The sequence below is a fragment of the Hippopotamus amphibius genome, chromosome 2 (genome assembly GCF_030028045.1).
Source record: "Hippopotamus amphibius kiboko isolate mHipAmp2 chromosome 2, mHipAmp2.hap2, whole genome shotgun sequence".
NCBI classification, from domain to species: domain Eukaryota; kingdom Metazoa; phylum Chordata; class Mammalia; order Artiodactyla; family Hippopotamidae; genus Hippopotamus; species Hippopotamus amphibius.
The window spans coordinates 194,954,105-194,975,009 of record NC_080187.1 but is presented as its reverse complement, the minus strand read 5'-3'; the positions used below and the strand labels follow the sequence as shown (position 1 = coordinate 194,975,009).

Genomic DNA, 20,905 nt, shown 5'->3' with positions numbered 1-20,905 from the left:
GTTCAATATAAGCCTAATAGAAATTCCAAAAGGAAGACTAGATGGAATAAGGAAAATGCAGTATTAGAAGAAATGAAAGTAGAAAACTTTCCCGAATTGAAGACATGAGAATTTGGATTGAAAATTTCACATTAAGTTCTGACTACAGAATATAGCATGGTGCATTTGTACTGCTCTCAAAAATATTGAGGTTGTTTAGACTGTCAGTATCATCTGTTTCTTAGTCACAAATCAGACCAATCACTCAGATAGATACTTTATATATATTTAACATTAATTCTAGAGACAAATCCTTCTAATTTGCATGTTATATGTGATTTTTACCTTTAATTTACACTTGGGTCTTTCATTTTTAGATTATTTTGAGCTAGTTGTGGTTTGTCTTAAACGTAATTTGGTATACAATAGTGGTTGAAAATCCAGAGTAGTATTTTTCAAACCTATTCTCTGTAAAGCCCCAGCCAGGATTCCTAGAAATCTGCGGTCGGGTAGGGATGGGTAAAGGAACAGTAGAGCTGACAGGACCCCAGGCTCCCATCACCATTTAATTCTTTTTTCCCCCTTTTATTGTAAAGCTATAAATCATTTATTGCTACCCCCCTCAATACAGAAGTATGTAAAGTAAAAGTCTTATTATATTATGTATTGGTATTCCACGTAAGATTTGGTTTTAGAAAAAACTGGTTCTAGTTCTTACAAAATCAAAACCTAGAATGTTCCCTGGTGGTCCAGTGGTTTAGACTCAGTACTTTCACTGCTGTGGTCTGGGTTCAATCCCTGGTCAGGGAACTAAGATCCCACAAGCTCGGCCAAAAAAAAAAAATCAAAACCTAGTAAAAGTGCTTTTATTAATCATCTGTTTTTTTCAAACTAGTTAATAAAATGAGGACATAGGGACAGTATGTAATAAAAAGCATGATTTTAAATAAGCTGTTAGGAGAGGTTTTATTATTTTTTAAGATACACTTAGCTTTCATTTGAAAATTGTTCTGTCAATTCAAGAAAAAAATTACAGTCTTATGAAATTCTTTTTTCTTTTTTTTTTTTTGAAATTCTTTTGAAACTTAACAAGTGATTATTTTAATCTTAGGTTCCTCAAAGAAAGGCACAATCAGGTTGCTTTGATCTGGATTCTTCATTACTGCATCTGAAAAGCTTATCATCTAGAAGGTATTTATCTTAAAATTCATTAGTATATATGAAATAATATTGTACAAAATTCTAGATTTCACAGTAAGTAATGTTGACTCTGAAAATCAAAATTTTAACAGAAATCTTATTTTTCAGTTTGTCATTTCAAGATGATTTCACACATACACTTATTAAGGATGAGTGAGGGAGAAATTAAGATGATGAGTAGCTAACTGTATAATGCCATTATGTGAGAGGTTATAAATTCCACCTTGAAACCTAAGATGTTATTTGTATTCTTTATCAAATATTATAACAAAGATTATAAAATCTAATCAGGAATTTAAAATGAGATATTTCATATCTTAAAATTTGGTTATATTAATTTTTTATTATGGTAGTTTAAGTAAAATTGATCAGATCCTCCTAGTTGAATCTTGTACAAAAGTAAATTAGAAAGTACTGTCATTAATGTGTCCATTTACTGATTTGTTCTTTTTTTAAATAGTCCTCGACCATGTTTAAACATTGAAGATGATCCAGATATTCGTGAAAAACCATTTCTGAGTTCTAGTGCTCCACCTATAACAAGTCTTAGTCTCTTAGGAAATTTTGAGGTAATGTTTTTTGAAACTATTTTAAGAGTTGAAGTTTCTTAACCTAGATCCATGGTGTAATTTGTCATTTGCTTTTGAAAAATGGATTGTATTTTTCTAAAGCCTTGAAATCACCTCCTTTGCTTTCCTTTTCCTTTTTCTTTTTTCCTTTTCCCTTTTTTCTTTTCCCATTTCCCTTTTCCCTTTCCTTTTCATGAGAATTGAAGTTGGGAGAATTGTTGGCAGTGACATCTTAGAATTGGGTAATTGGTGGAAGAGATGCAGGACTTAGGTGAAATCAGGTTGGATGGAGGTATCCATTACTCTAGCTGGAAAATAGACTTCACCACACCTTCTTACCTGATAAAACTGGCTCTGGGACCCAGGAAGGATGATGGTGGGGTGATAGCAGGTGATTCGTGATCTAAGATTGATTTTCAGAATCAAATGGTTCTTTGTACTATATTTGCAGTCTCTCTGTAAATCTAAATTTATTCTAAAATAAGATTATTTTTAAAAAATCAAATGGTTAAAGGTCTCTGATACATGTGCTGCTTTATTTAATGACTGTTCTCCTTGGGATCAAGAATGTCAAGGGTTTAGTTGTCTTCAATTAAACATGAACCTGTAAATGACATTTAAGAAAAAATTTACTGAAGTATAATTGATTTACAATGTTGTGTTAGTTTCAGGTGTATAGCAAAGTGATTCAGTTATACATATACATATATCCATTCTTTTTTAGATTCTTTTCCCATATAAGCCATTACAAAATATTGAGTAGAGTTCCCTGTGTTATACAGTAGATCCTTATCAGTTATCTATTTTGTATATAGTAGTGTGTGTATGTCAATCCCCATCTCCCAATTTATCCCTACCTCCCCCTTACCCCCTGGTAACCATAAGTTTGTTTTCTACATCTGTAACTCTACTTCTGTTTTATAGATAAGTTCATTTGTACCCCTTTTTTAGTATCTACATATAAGCGATATATATTTATCTTTCTCTGTATGACATCACTTAGTGTGACAATCTCTAGGTCCATCTATGTCTCTGCAAATGGCATTATTTCATTCTTTTTTATGGCTAACTAATATTCCATTGTATATATGTACCACATCTTTTTTATCCATGTCTCTGTTGATGGGCATTTAGGTTGTTTCCATCTCCTGGGTACTGTAAATAGTGCTGCAGTGAACATTGGGGTGCATGTATCGTTTTGAATTATGGTTTCCTCCAGGTAAATGCCTAAGAGTGGGATTGCTGGAGCATACGGTAGCTCTATTTTTTGTTTTTTAAGGAACCTCCATGCTATCCTCCATAGTGGCTGTACCAATTTACATTCCCACCGACAGTGATTTTAGGAAATTCCCTGGCGGTCCAGTGGTTAGGACTCCATGCTTCCACTGTCAGGGGCATGGGTTTGATCCCTGGTTGGGGAACTAAGATCCCATGAGGCAGGGCAGGAGAAAAATATGTGTGTGTGTGTGTGTGTGAGATTTCATATGTATGGGTATATATATACATGTATGTGTGTATGTATATAGATGCATGTATGTATAAACATACATAAATCTCCTATGACTTTCCTCAACTTGCTTATTAATTTTATTGATTTGGAGGGGGGTTTTTGTATGTAAATTCCCAAATCATCTACAAATAGGAAGTTTTACTTCTTATTTTGTAATTTGTATGCCTTTTATTTCCTTTTCTTGGAGTTTTGCACTGAATAGGGCCTAGCATGCATGCTAGTACAATATATTGGTTTAAAGTCACAAAAATCTGAATAAAGTTAGAGACTGCTTTGGATCATTGGCCTTATCCATAAGCATTTTTGTATGTGCTCTTTCTATGAAAATTTCTTACATCTTTAGAATCTTTTTCTTATTTAAGAAACATATGTTGAGTGCTTACTATGTATCATGTTGTATGCTAGGAATATAAAGCTCAATAATAAACTTCCTGCCTTAGGGAAGCTTACAATCTACTGGAAAAATTGGACATATAAATAATCTATAAACTGAAGTAAGTAGCACTGTAATAGAAAGTTTCTCAGTCTTCATATTCTTTCTGCTAAAGGGATTGGGAGAGCTTTACTAAGGAACTGTCACTTGAGCTTGGTTACAAAATGAGTAGGAATTTGCCAAGTAAATTTGTGTGAGGAGTGGCAAGGGATTCTAGACAAAGGGAGCTACATTTGCAAAGGCGTATGTGTAAAAGTAGTAAAAGAGCATGGTGATATTGAAAAATATCAACTAGAACTGGAGTATAAGACTGTGTGCAAGTGGGCTGAGCTGCAGTGAGAGATGTAGGGTGGGCCTTACATACCATGCTGTGAATATTTGACTTCATCCTGTGGACATCAAGAAACAAAAAGTTTTTAACCTGATGGGTAACATAAGACACTTTTTTTTTTTAAAGAAAAACTCTGGCAGTAATACAGAGGATACACTAGAGATGTAATAACTAATTAGAACGTGTTGCATTTGTTCAGAGGAGAGGGTCTGAGCTTGGTTAGTGGTATTGGAGGAGAGAGTTAAGGCTATGAGACTGAGAGGTCCCATCAACAGGATACGGATTGGATTGATTGCAGGGCAGGAGGGAGTTATGGAAGGTTGGTTGTAATATAGGTCCCTTGGTCCCGTCTTTTTGACATGGGACTTGAGAATTGCTGATGTCACTTTCAAATTTAGACTCACGAGGGCTTGGAGTGTTTCTTTACAAAGAATTGCTGAATCAGAGAAATGCTACTCACATTTCATGATGTATGCATATATGTGTTGATATATGAAAGCGAGCTTGTGAAAGGTTTATTAACGTGTTTTTTTTTTTTTTTTTTTTTTTGTTTGCTGTGTTGGCTCTTTTTCTGCTGCGCGCGGGCTTTCTTTAGTTGCGGTGAAAGCGGGCTACTCTTCGTTGTGGTGCGCGGGCTCCTCATTGCCGTGGCTTCTCTTGTTATGGAGCATGGACTCTAGGCACATGGGCTTCAGTAGTTGCAGCACAAGGGCTCAATAGTTGTGACTCACAGGCTCTAAAGCGCAGGCTCAATAGTTGTGGTGCACAGGCTTTGTTGCTCCACGGCATGTGGGATCTTCCTGGAGCAGGGATCAAACCCGTGTCCCCTGCATTGGCAGGCGGATTCTTAACCACTGCGCCACCTAGGAAGCCCTATTAACGTGTTTCTCATACCTGGAGAGATAAACACTAAATTGTTAAAAGTGGTTTACTCAGAGAGTGGGCTTGGGAGAGATGGATAAGGAGTTTCGCTACTGTTTGTATTTATGTACTTTAAAATTTTTCCCCAATGTGTATTTACTGTTTTTTAAATTAAACTAAACAGTAAAACATGTCACATACAACAATAATTTTTAAGAAGCAGTTGTTTCTTAGTACTTGGCTGTCTGTTTGGATGGAACTTCTGTGTATGACCTGTTAACAAGTTTTCAAGTGCTTCTCTGTGGCTAACACTGGGCATATACTCTGTGAGAAATAAGAAAATTCCTTATATTCTGTCTGCTCTGGTAGAGCATATTTTTCTTTACAGAAATAAGAATAACTCATTAAACAAATACGTCTAAATAATGGTGAAGTTCAAAGGTAGTTCAGTGCGGGTTGGAATAGTAAGGAGGCCAAACTTTATAGGATGGTAGCAGATTGATGTGGGAGGGGGTTGATTTCAGGTCAGATGAACATTTGAAATGAGGGCATGGCAATGGCAGCGACCACTTTTCTAGTGCCAGAAAGCATAGTAACGTGTTTTTTTTAAATAGAAAGAAAGAATGAATGTGTTAACTTTTAAATTTTATTTCTTAAAAATTGTTTTATTTTGTCTTCCAGGAATCTGTCTTGAACTATCGTTTAGATCCTCTTGGCATTGTTGATGGCTTTACTGCCGAGGTAGGGGCAAGTGGTGTTTTCTGCCCCACTCATTTGACTCTTCCAGTTGAAGTGTCATTCTACAGTGTTTCCGATGATAATGCTCCCTCTCCTTATATGGCAAGTATTTTTTACTTGTCTTCTTCTGCTAAAATCAACTATCTTAATGACAAATGCCTTTAAATTTAAGGTGCTTTGGTGCTATGCTTGAAAATATAAAGCATTTCCTGAGAGGGGATTGAAGGCCGAATAGAGACAGATATGCCAAAATATCACCTCACAACTTCTTCCTGAGCAAGCTCTAGTGTCAGATATCCTGTCACATTTGAGTATGGTGCTGAAAATTTACTTGTTTCTGTGTAATTTGAAAAAGATAAAATTTTGATTAGTGACACTGTAATTCCATATCTTGCTGAGTTCACACAAATTCTCAAGTGCTTACTGTGCACTCTAGTCCCACCAGTGTTGCCTTCACTATGATCCTCATCTCCACAGAGTTTAAGTGACCTACGGCTTCTGTGAGGCCCTTTCACTCCCTTTCTCCTGTTTGGTTGATCTTTGGATCATTCTTTTTCCAATCCTAGAGTTCTTTAGAATACTAGCTATTTCTGACTCCATGTCAGTGTTTTAGTGGAGAGTAAAATAGCTAAGGGGAATAAGAGTATCATCTTAGGAGCCTTAAGATCCTATAATTTTATCTTTCCCATTTTTTATTCCAGTGGATATGAGGATAAAATAAACCCTCAACTGCAAAAGTGATACCAAGTCCTGATGTGTGATTACTATATGCCCTTTTCCAAAAGAAAATTTAGTGGCTAGCAGTGCAACTCTATAAGAAGTTTACATTAATGGTATAAAATATGGAGATCTGGGCTTTTATCTTAGGTCTTACTTTGAGAAATACAGATTGCAATAGGCATAGAAATATACAGCTCTGGTCTTGCTACTTGAATTTCCCAGCTTATCACCTGACCCAGTTGCTTCCTTTCTAATATCCCTGTCCCCCACCTTCTAGGTTCTCAAGGACAGTAGCAACAGTGTCTTTTGTTATTAATAAAAACTATGAAAAGGGAATTCTACATAATTGAGAAACAACAGAGGAAAGAAAGTTATACTTTTTTAGGGACCTGAATGTAGCCTACTCATTATTGGCCTAGTTTGTTCAAGGAAGTTGGTTAAGCCTTACTCAATTCTAAGGGTGAAAATTTTAGTCAGGAGTTTGATTGGTGTTTCATACTTTGAAAAAGCACAGTGGTGTCTAATCATTTATTCAAAGTTTTCTTTTTTCAAAAATAATTACACTTGTGGGTCATAATCGTAAAGATGTATAACAATGGTTGTTATAAAAACAGAGGCCCAATTCTTCACAAACCTGCCCAGTTATCACATATACCACTTGTTATTTATTTACCATAAAAAGATGTACCTACTTTCCAGTATAATTTTGAAAAAATAATTTTAGATAATAAAATGGAAAGTATCATTGAGGTAAGCTCAATATCAGAAAAAATGTGTATCATACTGCAATGCTTACAGTATTATAATATAGCTATAAAGATGCCCATTTTGCTTTATTGGGATGTCAAGAAGTCTCATTAGTTTCACATATTCTATTGGCACATAGTAATAGAGAATGGAAAGATAAGGTCTAAGGTCATTCATTAGTGTACAGAGTCCTTGATGACCATAAGGATGAGTTAGAAACAAGATAAAAGAGTGAATTGGCTGAAAGTCAGCTCAAAAAAAATATCTTTGAGTGAAATTCATGAGCAAGAGGTAATTTGAACTATGCTTTAAAAAAGCAAAACAATATTCATCCTTGACCTTGGTTGACATCTAAAAAGTGAAGGATTAAGAGATAAAGGATTTTATCACTCTGTCTCCAGAAAGTACACACAAATGATCACAGATTTTGAATAAATATTAAAAAGAGTTTAAATCAGGTTGTTATTCTATCTTTTAAGAATCTCTTACTTACTTTTCTCTGATAATATTCTTTAATAAATTTTTCCAGTATGTAATTTTTTTTACTTATTAGGAATGGGTTCCCTTTGCAGATGACCCAGTCTAAACCTTAGACCACAGATCTTTCCTACTATAAATTAATAGTTAGGGAATCTTATTTATATTTTTGGTAGTTTAGTCTGTTTTTCAAAGGACTGATAATGTTTTGATAATGTACGTATGTTAGACCAGCAGAGCTGAGACACCAAACCCCTATTTGTTACTCTAATAATAACCTTGACACCTCTCATAACAAATTATACAAATGACTTACAGAGGTAAAATTTTAGCACAGAGAATTGTGTGTGCTGTAGAGGTAGTACAGGGCTTTTCATTAAATAATTCCTTTAAGATTAGCTCAAAGCCATATAAATATCTCTCTCCAATCCAGTGTCACTGGTTAAAATGTTCTCCAAGTGTTATGTAATATAACAGCATTTCACTGTTTAGAAACTATTGCATGGTTGAACCAGGCAGGAGGGTGTAAAGCAGATTTGTCCACGGCAAATTCATGGTATGACTTGCTATGATCATATTAACAACACTATATATTTTATATATTTTCTTCTATTTGTAATTAACCACATTAAGATATACATCTTTCAGTTTTACTTAGCTTTGCCTATGCTCTATTCCACAATCACTTGAGAAGGAGTTTTAGTATAAGATTTTGACCAAATTTAGTTTATCTTAATCTTTCTGTTCCATCCTAAAATGCCAGAAGAAAATGTGTTTTTCTTCTTTATGTTAAATATAGTAACTTTCTAGGTGGAAATATTAATATGCCAACCAATTAAAATAATGAAATTGTTAAAATAATAATAAATTTAATAATAAAACAAATAATATTCTAAATACTTTCCCAATCTCTTTTTAAAATTTCTAACTTGCAATTGCCAATACTAGTCTTACATTGCTTAGAAATTACTGTTGTAAAGTATTGCCTTAAACTTTGAGGTTTTAAAAATATCTATATTCTTTCTTTATAAATTGATTTAGTTACTTTTATTATGTTCTAAAAATAATTAGAATTGTACAAAGGAAATAAATGTGGGCTTGGTAGTAGATTTTTCCTCACCAGTTTTCTTATATATATTTAGTGGAGGATGTCAAGGAAAAACAGTAATGTATTGCCTGGAGCAATGTGATTAGAAAGGTAGCTATTATTTAGATATGTTTTGCTTTTTCTTTCTGAAACTAGGAAGAAGAGGAGCATTATACGAGGGGGAGTCAAAAATTATCCGCACTCTGGCTGTAGAATTTACTTTAATTAACTTTTAGAAAAGACAAATATATCATTTGTCAACATAATCTTGCTTTTCAATACACTTTGTCCATCTGTCAACAAGCTTTCGTATTCCCTCATTAAAAAATGTTTTAGGCTGAGCTGCGAGCCATGAATGCAACGCTGTCTTCACTTCTTCATCAGCCATGGACAGGTGTCCGGCTCCTTCTTGGTGGCTAACACTTGTGTGACCTTCCTTGAACAACTTCTCTATCCATTCATACACACTCTTCGCGACAGAACACTTTCTCCATATTGTGCACAAAGTCTTCGATAAATAACACCACAAGGTACACCCTCAGACCACAAAAAGTGAATTATTATGCTGTTCTTCTTTCATGAAAATCACAGTGGGGCATTCATTTTTGCTTGCACCACAGTTACAGGTGAACTGATGTAACACGTTCACACGTGCACAGCAGTGACTGGGGAGACAGTAGCCTTGAACAGAAAGCGCTGATAAGACAGTGCAGCCACCAGAAGTTTTAATGCAGCCAGAGTGCCGACAATTTTTGACTCACCCTCATATACCATGGCATTTTTTTCATGTAGAGAAGATTGTAAGAGAAAAATTATTAAAGCTTCATTACTGTTTTGATTAGGGGTGCAGTTTGTTGATATGCTGTTTTCATGCTTTAAATGACCGTGTTATAAATCAGATTTGTTACCACATGTCTTTTCAGTGCCCATTTCCGTGAACATTTCTCATTATTAATGTATTAATTTAATATTCTGATTGTCAAGTTCGTTCACTTGGAGATTAGGTATTCACCTATTAGAGTCTGGCTTTCCCTTTTACTTTTGTCCACTCCTTTTTACCCCCACCCCCACCCCTCGTCTGTCTCTCAAACCCAACAGAGATGTTGCCTGATAGGATAGTCCTGTTTTACATTTACTTTTACATAAGGTTGACATGTTTTGGCAGGTACAATGTAAAATGATGGGATATGAATTGTAAAGCATGCAATTATTCTACTTAACTGCTCAAAAGAAAACTATTCACCCAGTTAAATGAATCAGCATTTGTTCTTAAATCTACCTAAGAATTAAGTATCACAATCACCACCTGTAGTCATTTGGTCATCCTGGTTATCTAGAAACTTTCACACATTCAATCTTAGCTTCCCGTGTTTTAATTAATACTGCTTGCCATTGTTTGGACTTGTGCAGTGATTGCAGCATCTTTCTCAGAAAACTATTTTATATAATACGGCAGTACCTCTCAAACTTTAATGTACACATGATATCACCTGGAGAATCTTGTTAAAATGCAGATTTGATTTGGTAGGTCTGGGGAGAATCCAGAAATTCTGCGTTTCTAACAAGTTCCCAGGCGATGCTGACGATGCGGGTCCATCTCTAGTCAGAAGTCCGTATACGTCTATAACAACTCAACTTTCTGACTGAAGAACTGACTTCATTTTTTTAGCAAGACTTAGAATCATTCCTCTTTCCTGACTTTTTATATGTCCAAAGAGCAATAAATTGTTTTGCTTCTTCATTTCCCTCCTCCAACATGATACAAAAGAATAATCCTGTCATCTTCCTTTATTTCCTTTTTAGTTAAGGAACTTCTCACTTCTCTGTCTTATATCTTAACATTAACTTAAGGCATTATGGTCATTGATGTTATATATTGTTTGTTGCAGCATCTCCAGGAAGAATAGTAAATTATTTCCTTATGGGTGGGATCCTCACTATTTCATCCTCACTATTTCATATTCATAGATTGTATCTCTATTAATTCAATGTGAATTTTTTCCATACAGATACAATTCTGAAATGTTAGTAATTACTTGATTTATTATTCTTATTTTAATCTTTTGTGTGTATATGTGCATCAGTTTGTACTCAATTTGTCTTCTTTTATTTCAAGGGTGTGATTACTCTAGAGTCCCTTGGTAAAAGGGGTTATCGAGTACCTCCTTCAGGAACAATACAAGTGGTATGTGTTTTATAGCCTACAATTGCAATAATCATTCTCTCACATACATATAGAACTTAGCCCTTTCTCCTGCTACTGCTGCTGCAACAACTTTGGTAAGTAACAGTGGGGCTGCAGCTTTGTTTGGAGTTTCCCTGCTCTGCCTCAGGAATGACCATTTGGGGACCTCCATAAAAGGAAAGCATTAATAAGCTAATCAAGGTGAATGCTTTAGCAAAATAGTATATGACAGTTAATTTAAATAGAGCTATTTTCAATATAATTAGAATTTAGATTATCAGTACCTTCTATTTAATATAATAAGCCAGATTGAGATTGACCTTTGCAAAAGGAGACCCCAAATATTAGTATTGCTTTGGCAGGGAAACTTGGGAAGCAAGATTATATTGTCCCTACTGTAATAATTTCTAAAATTGATTTAATGAGATGGTTATACAAAGCAGAAATGCAGTCTGACAGATGTCAAAGCAAAGAATGCATCTTTCCTTTTGGTCTAGGTGTTGCTCTAGTTTTGGCTTAGCAGAACTCTTCTAGCCCAGAGCAATAATCCTGCATCATCCTTGATCTAGGATTCTCAGAAGAGTAATTTTATATCAAGGCCAGTTAGTGATTAAGTTCATCTCCAGATCAGACCCAGGATAACCCTGTAAGCTCAAAAGTCTATTACACTGTTGGCTCTTGCAACTCTTGGAAAGAGTCTAGCTGATATTTGTCAACTGTACCTCAATAAAGTTGAAATTTAAAAAAAAAAGGTTGCTGAGTTCCTCACACTAAGGATCTGGTCTAATTCAGCAAGCCTCTTTATGACCTTTGACTTCAGTGTGATCAGTGCTTCCACAGACCAGTTTTACTCATTACCATTCTTCCAGTACAGCAGAGTCTGTACATTTGTTTATTGCATATCACACAGGAATAAAACATCAAACTAGACGATATATATGCATGTATATATTGCAATAGGTACAAATATATATATTTTACTGAGGAAAAATCACTGCATTTTAAAGTAAGATTTTTATGTTGAATGGATTTCTTGAACTAAAAGAGTGATCATCTTCTGATCTCTTGCCTCTGGCTGTGTAGCTCTTGTGAAAGTGTGGGTCACTGGAAAGCTAGCTATCAGTTGTCATAATAATGAGGCATTAAACCCAGAGGCAGCACATTTACCCCTTGTTTGAAGACTGCCAACTCTACTGGCTATAGTAAATCTGAAATTTGGGTATGTCTTTCATTCCTTATGTAAGTTTAATCATGTATAAACATGGCTTACTAGTTGTTGTGGTTGTTAAATGTATTAGCCGTAATCTTAAGACTCACTAGATTTCACAAATTGGATCGTAATATTGATATATTTCTCATTTTGATTCAGTGAGTGATGTCCAGTGCCACGGATGAGCTTCTGAAAGCATGGGCACCAAGTTACCTATTGATGTGTTGGTAATTTGGTTAAAGTCAAATCAGCAGCTTGGGATTTTGTTTAAAAATTAGTACTTTAAAAAATAATATTCCTTCAGTTATTAATGGCCAAGTAGCAATTGAATTTAATTTTGGTCTATTATGATACTGATGATGATGAAAAACAAGTCTAGCGTCTCTGCAGTTTTTGAAATGAATCCAACTGTGAGAACATGAGTTATTACTTAGCCTACTTTGTAGCTAATAGTAATGAACTTTATTTTCTAAGCTTGGAAAAGTTTCCAAACAAGAAGAGGCCCCTTTTTTGAGAATGTATTTTAAATTTTATAATAACTATATGTACCTAAGACAGTCTAGTTTTACCAAGCTTTTATTTTTTATTTTTAAAAAATTATATTTATTCACTATTAAAATGTGAGGAAAACTAAAATTCTATTTTGAGCATCTTTCAGTTGGTGCATTTTAATAAAGCTAATGTTTGAAATAGTTGAACTGGAATGTTTTAATTCAGTGAAAGTGTATTTTGCATAATCTAACGGAACCACTTCTTAAAATATGAACAAGAGTAAAGGTTATGTATTGTGTATTAATATGTGATTTGTGACTAAAGATTTTGATTTATTACAGGATCTTTTACTTCTGTAAATAAAAAATTAAATTGAACCATTAAAAAATATTGAATATCATTTCATAAACTTCTGAAATTTTATTAACTTTATTCCCCCAAACTGAATTATATCCACTGGGATTAATTTATTATTAAAAGGCCTATTTTATTATTGGCACAATCATTTTGAGTCAAATCAACAAATCACTGTTTTTAAAGAATAATTTCTATATTGTTTCTTCAGACCTTATTTAATCCTAATAAGACTGTGGTGAAGATGTTTGTTGTGATATATGACTTACGAGATATGCCAGCCAATCATCAGACATTCCTACGACAAAGAACTTTTTCGGTACCTGTTAAACAAGAAATGAAGAGAAGTGTTAATAAAGAGAACATCCGACATACAGAAGAACGGTTATTACGCTACCTCATACATCTGAGGTAATGTTTCAAATGAATATGAAATATGTTACTTTAGAATAAAACTCTAAAATTTTTAGTTTATTTTAAAAAACTGTCACTCTAACTAGACAAATACCCCTTGGAATTTGTTTAACTTGGACGCTCTTTATGATATACCAGTTTGCAGAAAACACATGGCATATCTGTTCACAGTCATTATTACTTGTTGAATTAGGGGAGTTTTCATTTATAGCTGTGTAATGTCAAATATTTTATAGGAAAACAATGCTAATATATCTGGGGGCAGTGAAACACAGTTTTCTACACCAGTGTTGTCCAACAGAATTGTAATATGAGCCACGTATATAGTTCTGTATTTTCTAGTAGTCACATTCAAAAAGGTAATAAGAAGCAGAGGGTTAATATATTTTATTTAACTTAACATAGTAAATGTTATACTGTGAATATGTAATCTATATAAAAATTATCTGTGAGATATTTACATTCTTTTGCTGTACTCAGTTTGTACTAGCCACATTTCAAGTGCTCAGTAGCCGCATGTGGCTTGGGGCTGCTGAATTGGACGGGGATGTTCTTAACCTTCATTTATTCATTTATTCATTCAGCAAATATTGATGTCAGGCATGCTTCTAGACTCTAGGGAAAAAGCAGTGACAAAATCTCTGTTCTCATACAGCTCATATTCTGGTGATTCCATCAGAAATATGGTTTCCTCTTTTACTGCCCAGCTCATAGCTCTAGGTTGTGAGAAAACATTTGCTTAACTCTTGAGGTCGATGCTTTCAGCATCATAGGGTACAGTTTTTAGCCCTGAAATTCTAGTGTAGTTCTTAGGATCAGTGAGAGGAAAGGGAGTATGGGATGTTTAGGGAGTAGTGAGGGAGAGGCACTTAAATAGCAGCACTGCTTTGGCAATATAAGACTTTAAATATCTTGTTAAAGAAGTACTGTTAGTATTGTAGCAAGACTAATTCTTCCTGCTTTCAAAATTTAATTACTCGGGTTTGTTTGCTTTAAACACTAATTCCCTGAAATGAGGCATCTTTTTGTTGTTTCTTTGTTTAGGTTCCAGAGTTCTAAATCTGGAAAGATCTACCTCCATAGAGATGTACGGCTCCTGTTCTCTAGAAAGTCAATGGAAGTTGATAGCGGTGCTGCATATGAACTCAAATCTTACACTGAATCACCAACAAACCCTCAGTTTTCACCAAGATGTTGATAAGGAGTGACAATTTAACATATTTGCTCAGTATCCAAGTTTGAAAGTAAAAATTAGCATAGAAGGGAGTGTACCAAATTAACAAGCAGGAGAGTGGATCCTCTTCTGTTATCCTGGACCAGTTTTTATTAAAGGATTCCTGGAATGAGATCCACATATTCCAAGTAGACTGGAAACACTCACGTCCTAATCCTTTTTGTACTGTTGAAACCACTTCATTGGACATGTTGCAATAGCAAACCACCCCCCCCCCCCACACACACACGGTTAGATTAGTGTTTACATGTTTTATTTCTTAGTTATTTAATATTTAATGTTTTCCTTAATACTCAAATGATGTTTGTCTCTAGTGTTCTAATGTAGCACAAATCCTATGTAAAATCATACTATGTATTTTTGACATTAATGTTGAAATCTGAAATATATGCACAAGTCTTTTAATTTTGTGTGATGTGTTTTAAGTACTATACATTTAAGTTATTGAAAATGAGAATGAAATGTTGAGCTTCTTTAAGATTAATGCACTATGCAAGCATGTATACTTTTTATACCTCCCAGGTTTAATTTTTACAACACCCCATCCCGGTTGCTGTCTCACACAGTAGTCCTTTATTTAACATGCTGTATTGGCAGTGCAATGCAGACTAAGCTGCTTCACATTCCCTTTGCAAGTTCAGATCATCATGCCCATTCATATTCCTTCTAGAACCCCTTATCCCCAAAACAGTTCTATTTTTTCCTTAATCACTACTACAGAGGCTTTACATTAAATTGCTGTCCCATTCTAGATAACTTTTGCAAATTGTTAAAAGAATATGTACTTTGAAAACAAATTAGTATTTATATTGTAAATATATGCAAGAAACAAAGAAACGTGTATTTGGCTTTTATTTTTAGATGAGACATTTATGCAATTGAGTGAATTTCTGGTACCCATCAGACAATCTCTATTCTAGCTTTACAGCTGATAAGAAGAGGGAGAAGATGTCTTGAGCCTTGTACCAATTTATCACTTTTTCATTCAGGGTCACATGGAGGGCATTTGGCAACGGGGAAAACCACTGAGTAAGGGAACTTGATTGAGTACATCAAAAGTCTTCCATCCAGGGACATCCCTGGTGGCGTAGTGGTTAAGAATCTGCCTGCCAATGCAGGAGTCACAGATTCGATCCCTGGTCCAGCAAGATCCCACATGCCACAGAGCAACTAAGCCCATGCACCGCGACTACTGAACCTGAGCTCTAGAGCCACGTGCCACAACTACTGAAGCCTGTGTGCCCTACAGCCCATGCTCCTCAACAAGAGAAGCCACTGCAATGAGAAGCGCACACACCACAACAGAGTAGCCCCCACTCGCTGCAACTAGAGAAAGCCCGCACACAGCAACAAAAGACCCAATGCAGCCCATTAAAAAAAAAAAAAAGTCTTCCATCCATCACCCTTAGAAAGCCAAGTGGTTTTAGATCTTTGTACAGGGACAGTGAGCAACAGAAGATCAGATGACAAGGCACAAATACTGGGAATGCTCAGACAAAGCTGTGAATGCAGGTTAGAAAATACGTACCGTTCAAGTAGGCCAGACCCAGGAGACCTGGGAGTTTAGAACTAAGTGAGCAGTCTGGAATTTGGGAGATGGGAAGGTCTTTATTTTGGCACTCAGTTAATGGATAGACTATACAAGAGAATCTGGACTGGCTATGAGAGTGTGGCTGCAGGCTGTGGGGTGGTCAGCAAGAGGCCTCTTATAAATTCCTTTTGAAATACCAGCTTAAAGAGAAAAGGCTATTTATACTCCATAAAACTAAAAAAAATGTTTTCAGTGGCACAAATTTATAAGATCTGTTCTTAATCTGCAATCTTTCTAGAATTTTTTCTAGTGCCTGGTTTCCCACGTTTCTGAACATTTTAAAGAAAACAAGAAAATGACTGAAGCAGCTGGATGCATCTTGTGCTCTTCCTAGCAAGTGTGTGCAAGGGAAACAAGTGCTGACATTTTGTCCATCTACTTCTTTGGGCCTTTTTTGTCCATTTTCTTTTTCCCAGTGAGTTCTGGTCACCCCCCACCTGTCTTCTTTCACTTGCCCTGGCACTATATCATAATGGTTCTTTTTCTACCCTTCTTTTGTCATAGGCTGAGACTTTACCACACTTCCTATGTGACTCCTTTGTACTCACAGCTTATGTGACTCCATTGAGAGCTGGCATGCAGGTAAAGACAACCAACACTGCTACCTGTGGTTGATAATAGAGATCTCCTCACTTACTGCAGGCTCACTTGACAGTTTTGCAGACTAACAAAATGAGTGATAAAAGGAACTCCAGGGCACAAGTAAACCACTGGAAAGTCTTTGGAGATTTCCTTATCGGAAGAGAATGAAAATAATAAGTGACAACAATGGGGACTGGCTGGAAGGCACCCAATAGGAGGGTCCCTCCTCCTGTCATTTTATCCCACCAGGCCTCTCTCATTCCCAGAGGGTTAAAGAAAGGAAGGAATTTCCCCTTCAAAAACTTCATCCTTGGGATCCCCACTCTTCCCTAATCAGTTTGTGAGTGAAGCAGTGATTTGTTTTTTAATTTTTTTCATTTATGTAATACATGTTTACTATACTTTTTTTTTACACTACATAGTTATATAAAGTAAATGTGAAAGTCCTTCCCTCCATCCACCCTTCTAGCTATCACTTTACAGAGGTGCTGGCTCTTAAAATTTTGGTATATGACACTTCACATGGCCTACTAGAACAGGGAACACAGGATCAGTCTAGATGGGAAGTAGGCTTTTCATCATGGTAGGCATTCACTCTCAGTCCCTAAGACTGTCTCTGTGTGACACTGGAATCAGCTCATTCTACTCCATTATGGATTATCTGTGAGAGATGTATGTCTTAAACTTGAACACTGGGGGAAGAGGCAGGGAACATATCTATACCTACTGTGTGCCAGGCATTGTAAGCAATTTATATCTTATTTAATACTTAAAGCCACAATTCAGAGAGAGTATGGATATAGTCTACACTGAAAGAAAAAGGAGGCTTGAAGTACTTGCCCAAGGTCACATGGTCAGTAAGCTGAAGAGCCAGGATTCAAATCTAATTTAAAGTTTATGTCTTTTTCACTCTACTACACTGTCATTTTGCCCCTTTTTTCATTTTTTTTCCTATTACTAATTGTGGCCTGAAATTAAAATATACTTTTCATCAATATTCTTGGCAAAAAGTTAATTTGCTGTGTAATGAGATATATAATAAGGCAATGCCTATTAATCATTAGGGGGAAAAGATTTTGATCGAAAAACAAAAAATGACTTTAGGAAAGAAAGTTCCAAAGCAACTCAGAGGCCCTTCAACTTAGTATACTGTCAGGAGGCATGCAAATACAGTTGTGGAAAGTTTTAGAAACACATTGTGGCAAATATTTTATGAAATTTAAATGTTTTAAGTTTTAAACGTCTCTTCCAGACACCACTGTTCATTGTTTTTTAATTCATCCAAAAATTTCCTACTCCATATTTGACAGAAGTTCGAGATAATAGTCTCAGTTGGAATGTAATTTAGATGAAAGAGGTTAAACAATCATAAATCATGAAAAAAAAATTTCCTATTCCAACCTCTCCAGTTCGTATAAAGGTCTTCTATCTCACTAAGTCCCTAGAGAAGTGGCATCCTCCACTTTCTAATTTCCACTTCCAACACTCAAGTTGTTAGAACTTTTCTTTTTACATCTGACCTACTTATTCAGGTAAAGTTCCCTGAGTTTTGCTCACAGACGTCACCATTATACTCAGGGTTTTTGGCACTCTGTATCTCACTTGGTTTCCTTGAGTTGATCTTCCAGTCTCTCTCCCTCTTATTTTGTTCTTAGAAAGACAAATATCATATAATATCATTTATATGTGGAATCTAAAAAAATGATACAAATGAACTTATTTACAAAACAGAAAGACTTACAGACTTAGGAAACAAACTTATGGTTACCAAAGGGGAAGGCGAATAGGGATAAATTAGGAGTTTGGGATTAACAGATACACACCACTATATATTAAATAAACAACAAGGACCTACTGTATGGCACAGGGAACTATATTCAATATCTTGTAATAACCTATAATGGGAAAGAATCTGAAAAAATATATATATTTATATGAATGAACATGTATATATGAACATATATACATACATATATATGAATCACTTTTCTCTACACCTGAAACTAATACAACATTGTAAATCAACTATACTTCACTTTAAAAAAAGTATTCTGTTCTTGATATTTACTACAATATCAGCAATGAAGCAGGTGGACTTCCTCGCTCAGCTATTTGAGGAATGGATGGGGTGTGACATCTCATCTCCTTTACTCAATCCCGCAAACTCTTGAGCTAACGCACCTAAACCTCAAAAAGACCCCTGATCTTTTTAAAACTTTTGTATACTTACCTAGTTCGAAGCCTGAAAAATCTTTGGTGCATGTATGCTTCAGAATCGCCAGGGGGAGCTTTAGTTAAACCTCAATTTGACTTTGCCCCAGACAATGAGAATCTGTCACTAGGGTTTCTCAGTGATTCAAATCCTTATAGCTAATTTAACCAAATTAAATAAAATTGAAAATTCACTTCCTCAGTTGTGCTAGTCACATTTCAAATGCTCATTCATATACAGCTAGTGGCTACTGTATTGGCTAGCACAGATACAGAATATTTCCATCATCACAGATGGAAATATTCTTGGACAGCACTGATCTAGAATATATAAATGGCAGTTGAGGCTATGAGGATGGAATTGATTTCTCAGAAAGTGTAAAACTAGAAGAGAAGGGGATCCAAGGACAGAATTGTTAAAAATCCTCTCTTTAAGAGGCAGGTAAAGACTCAACAAAGGAGATTAAAAAGGATGACCAGAGCAGTAGGAGAGAATAAGAGAGTGGTATCCTAGAGGTCAAGGGAAGAGAGTTTTGATAAACAGGGAATTGGTGATCACTGTGTAATTTTTTTTTTGATCACTGTGTAATTTTAAACATTAAGGTACATGGTTGATGATGCAAAGGGATGTTACTTGGGGAAGTATAGCTTCTCAGTCCCCATGATGGGGCATTGATATTTGTGAATTCTCCACTGACCAAAATCTGCCTCCCAGAAATTCAAACTTGCCCTCATGTGAATGTCACTATCTGTCAGGAACAGATTCTCTTTATCTAAAGTTACATATACTGATTTTCTATATATGTGTGTCTATCAGATTTTAGCTCACAAATACACTGATGTAGGATATTTACCAGAATGTCAACTCATTAATAAAAATAAAACTGTTTGATGCTTTAGTTAGCTTGACTAGTGCATTCTTCCTTCTCCCTGTAGGTCTGCATAAAGGAAAGGCAAATTTTCAGTAGGTTACTTTGTGAGTATGAAATGAGAGCAAATATTTAGTTGATCTTATGAAGTTTCTCAGCTGGCCCAGCTTAAATCACTCCCAAGGGATATCCTTATCGGCATCAGCTCAGTCTCTTGAACCCTTGTATTTTAAATACTCCCTTGCCTGACAAACCCCTTCTTTTTTTTCTCCAAAAGGAGCACACTTTCTGTTTTTCAAGTTGCAATCCCAGTACAATTTTTCCTACCTGAGTTTCTACCCAGGACACCCTGGTTGAGTTTTGATGGTTTCCAAATTCCCACAGAATTGCATTTATTATCTGTTGCTTTTCACTAATTTAACTCTTAGAGGGCAATCTTATTTCCAAGTTTCTGAGAGATGCTTCATTGGAACCACGACCTATTGCCAGCAGCTATTCAAAAGTCGAAAAGAATAAGGATTCAATGTAAAGCCAACGGATCTGGCAATTAAGAAAGCCATTGGAGGGACTTCCTAGGTGGCGCAGTGGTTAAGAATCCGCCTGCCAATGCAGGGGACACGGGTTGGAGCCCTGCTCTGGGAAGATTCCACATGCTACAGAGCAACTAAACCCGTGTGCCACAACTATTGAGCCTGTGCTCTAGAGCCCGTGAGCCACAACTATTGAAGCCCACGCGCCTAGAGCCTGTGCTGCTCGAGGAGAAGCCACTACAATGAGGAGCCTGCACAACACAGTGAAGAGTAGCCCCCGCTAGCATCAACTAGAGAAAGCCCCTGTACAGCAAGAAGACCCAACGCAGCCAATGCATTAATTAATTAATTAGTTAATTTTTTAAAAAGCCGTTAGAGGAGTTTGTTGCCAGCAGTTTCAGTAAAGTTGTGCGAGTAGACCCCCGGGAGTTGACAAATGCGTGGAAGCTAAATTCCTTCATCAGATATTTATTGACTATCTAGGGATTTCTGGGCTCTGGGAACAAATTATAAGCAAATATGGACGAGGCCCCTGCCCTGATGTGGCTTATCTAAACAGGAAAGGTAATCACAACAAATAC

At 35.8% G+C, this 20,905-nt stretch overlaps 1 protein-coding gene across 8 annotated transcripts in view; it reads left to right on the top strand.

The window, feature by feature from the left end:
• Positions 1–14,946, top strand: part of ATOSA (atos homolog A) — a 67,858-nt gene extending 52,912 nt beyond the window's left edge. For 5 of the 8 annotated variants that reach the window (XM_057722294.1, XM_057722295.1, XM_057722293.1 and 2 more), the window contains 6 exons: positions 1,091–1,170; positions 1,640–1,748; positions 5,565–5,723; positions 10,769–10,837; positions 13,105–13,304; positions 14,352–14,946. In XM_057722294.1, the coding sequence (XP_057578277.1) occupies positions 1,091–1,170; positions 1,640–1,748; positions 5,565–5,723; positions 10,769–10,837; positions 13,105–13,304; positions 14,352–14,505 (771 nt within the window). In that variant the 3' untranslated portion in view covers positions 14,506–14,946. Of the gene's footprint in view, positions 1–1,090; positions 1,171–1,639; positions 1,749–5,564; positions 5,724–10,768; positions 10,838–12,206; positions 13,305–14,351 lie in introns of those variants that run through there. The other 3 variants (XM_057722297.1, XM_057722299.1, XM_057722298.1) reach the window with 3 other exon arrangements.
• Positions 14,947–20,905: the final 5,959 nt, after the last annotated feature.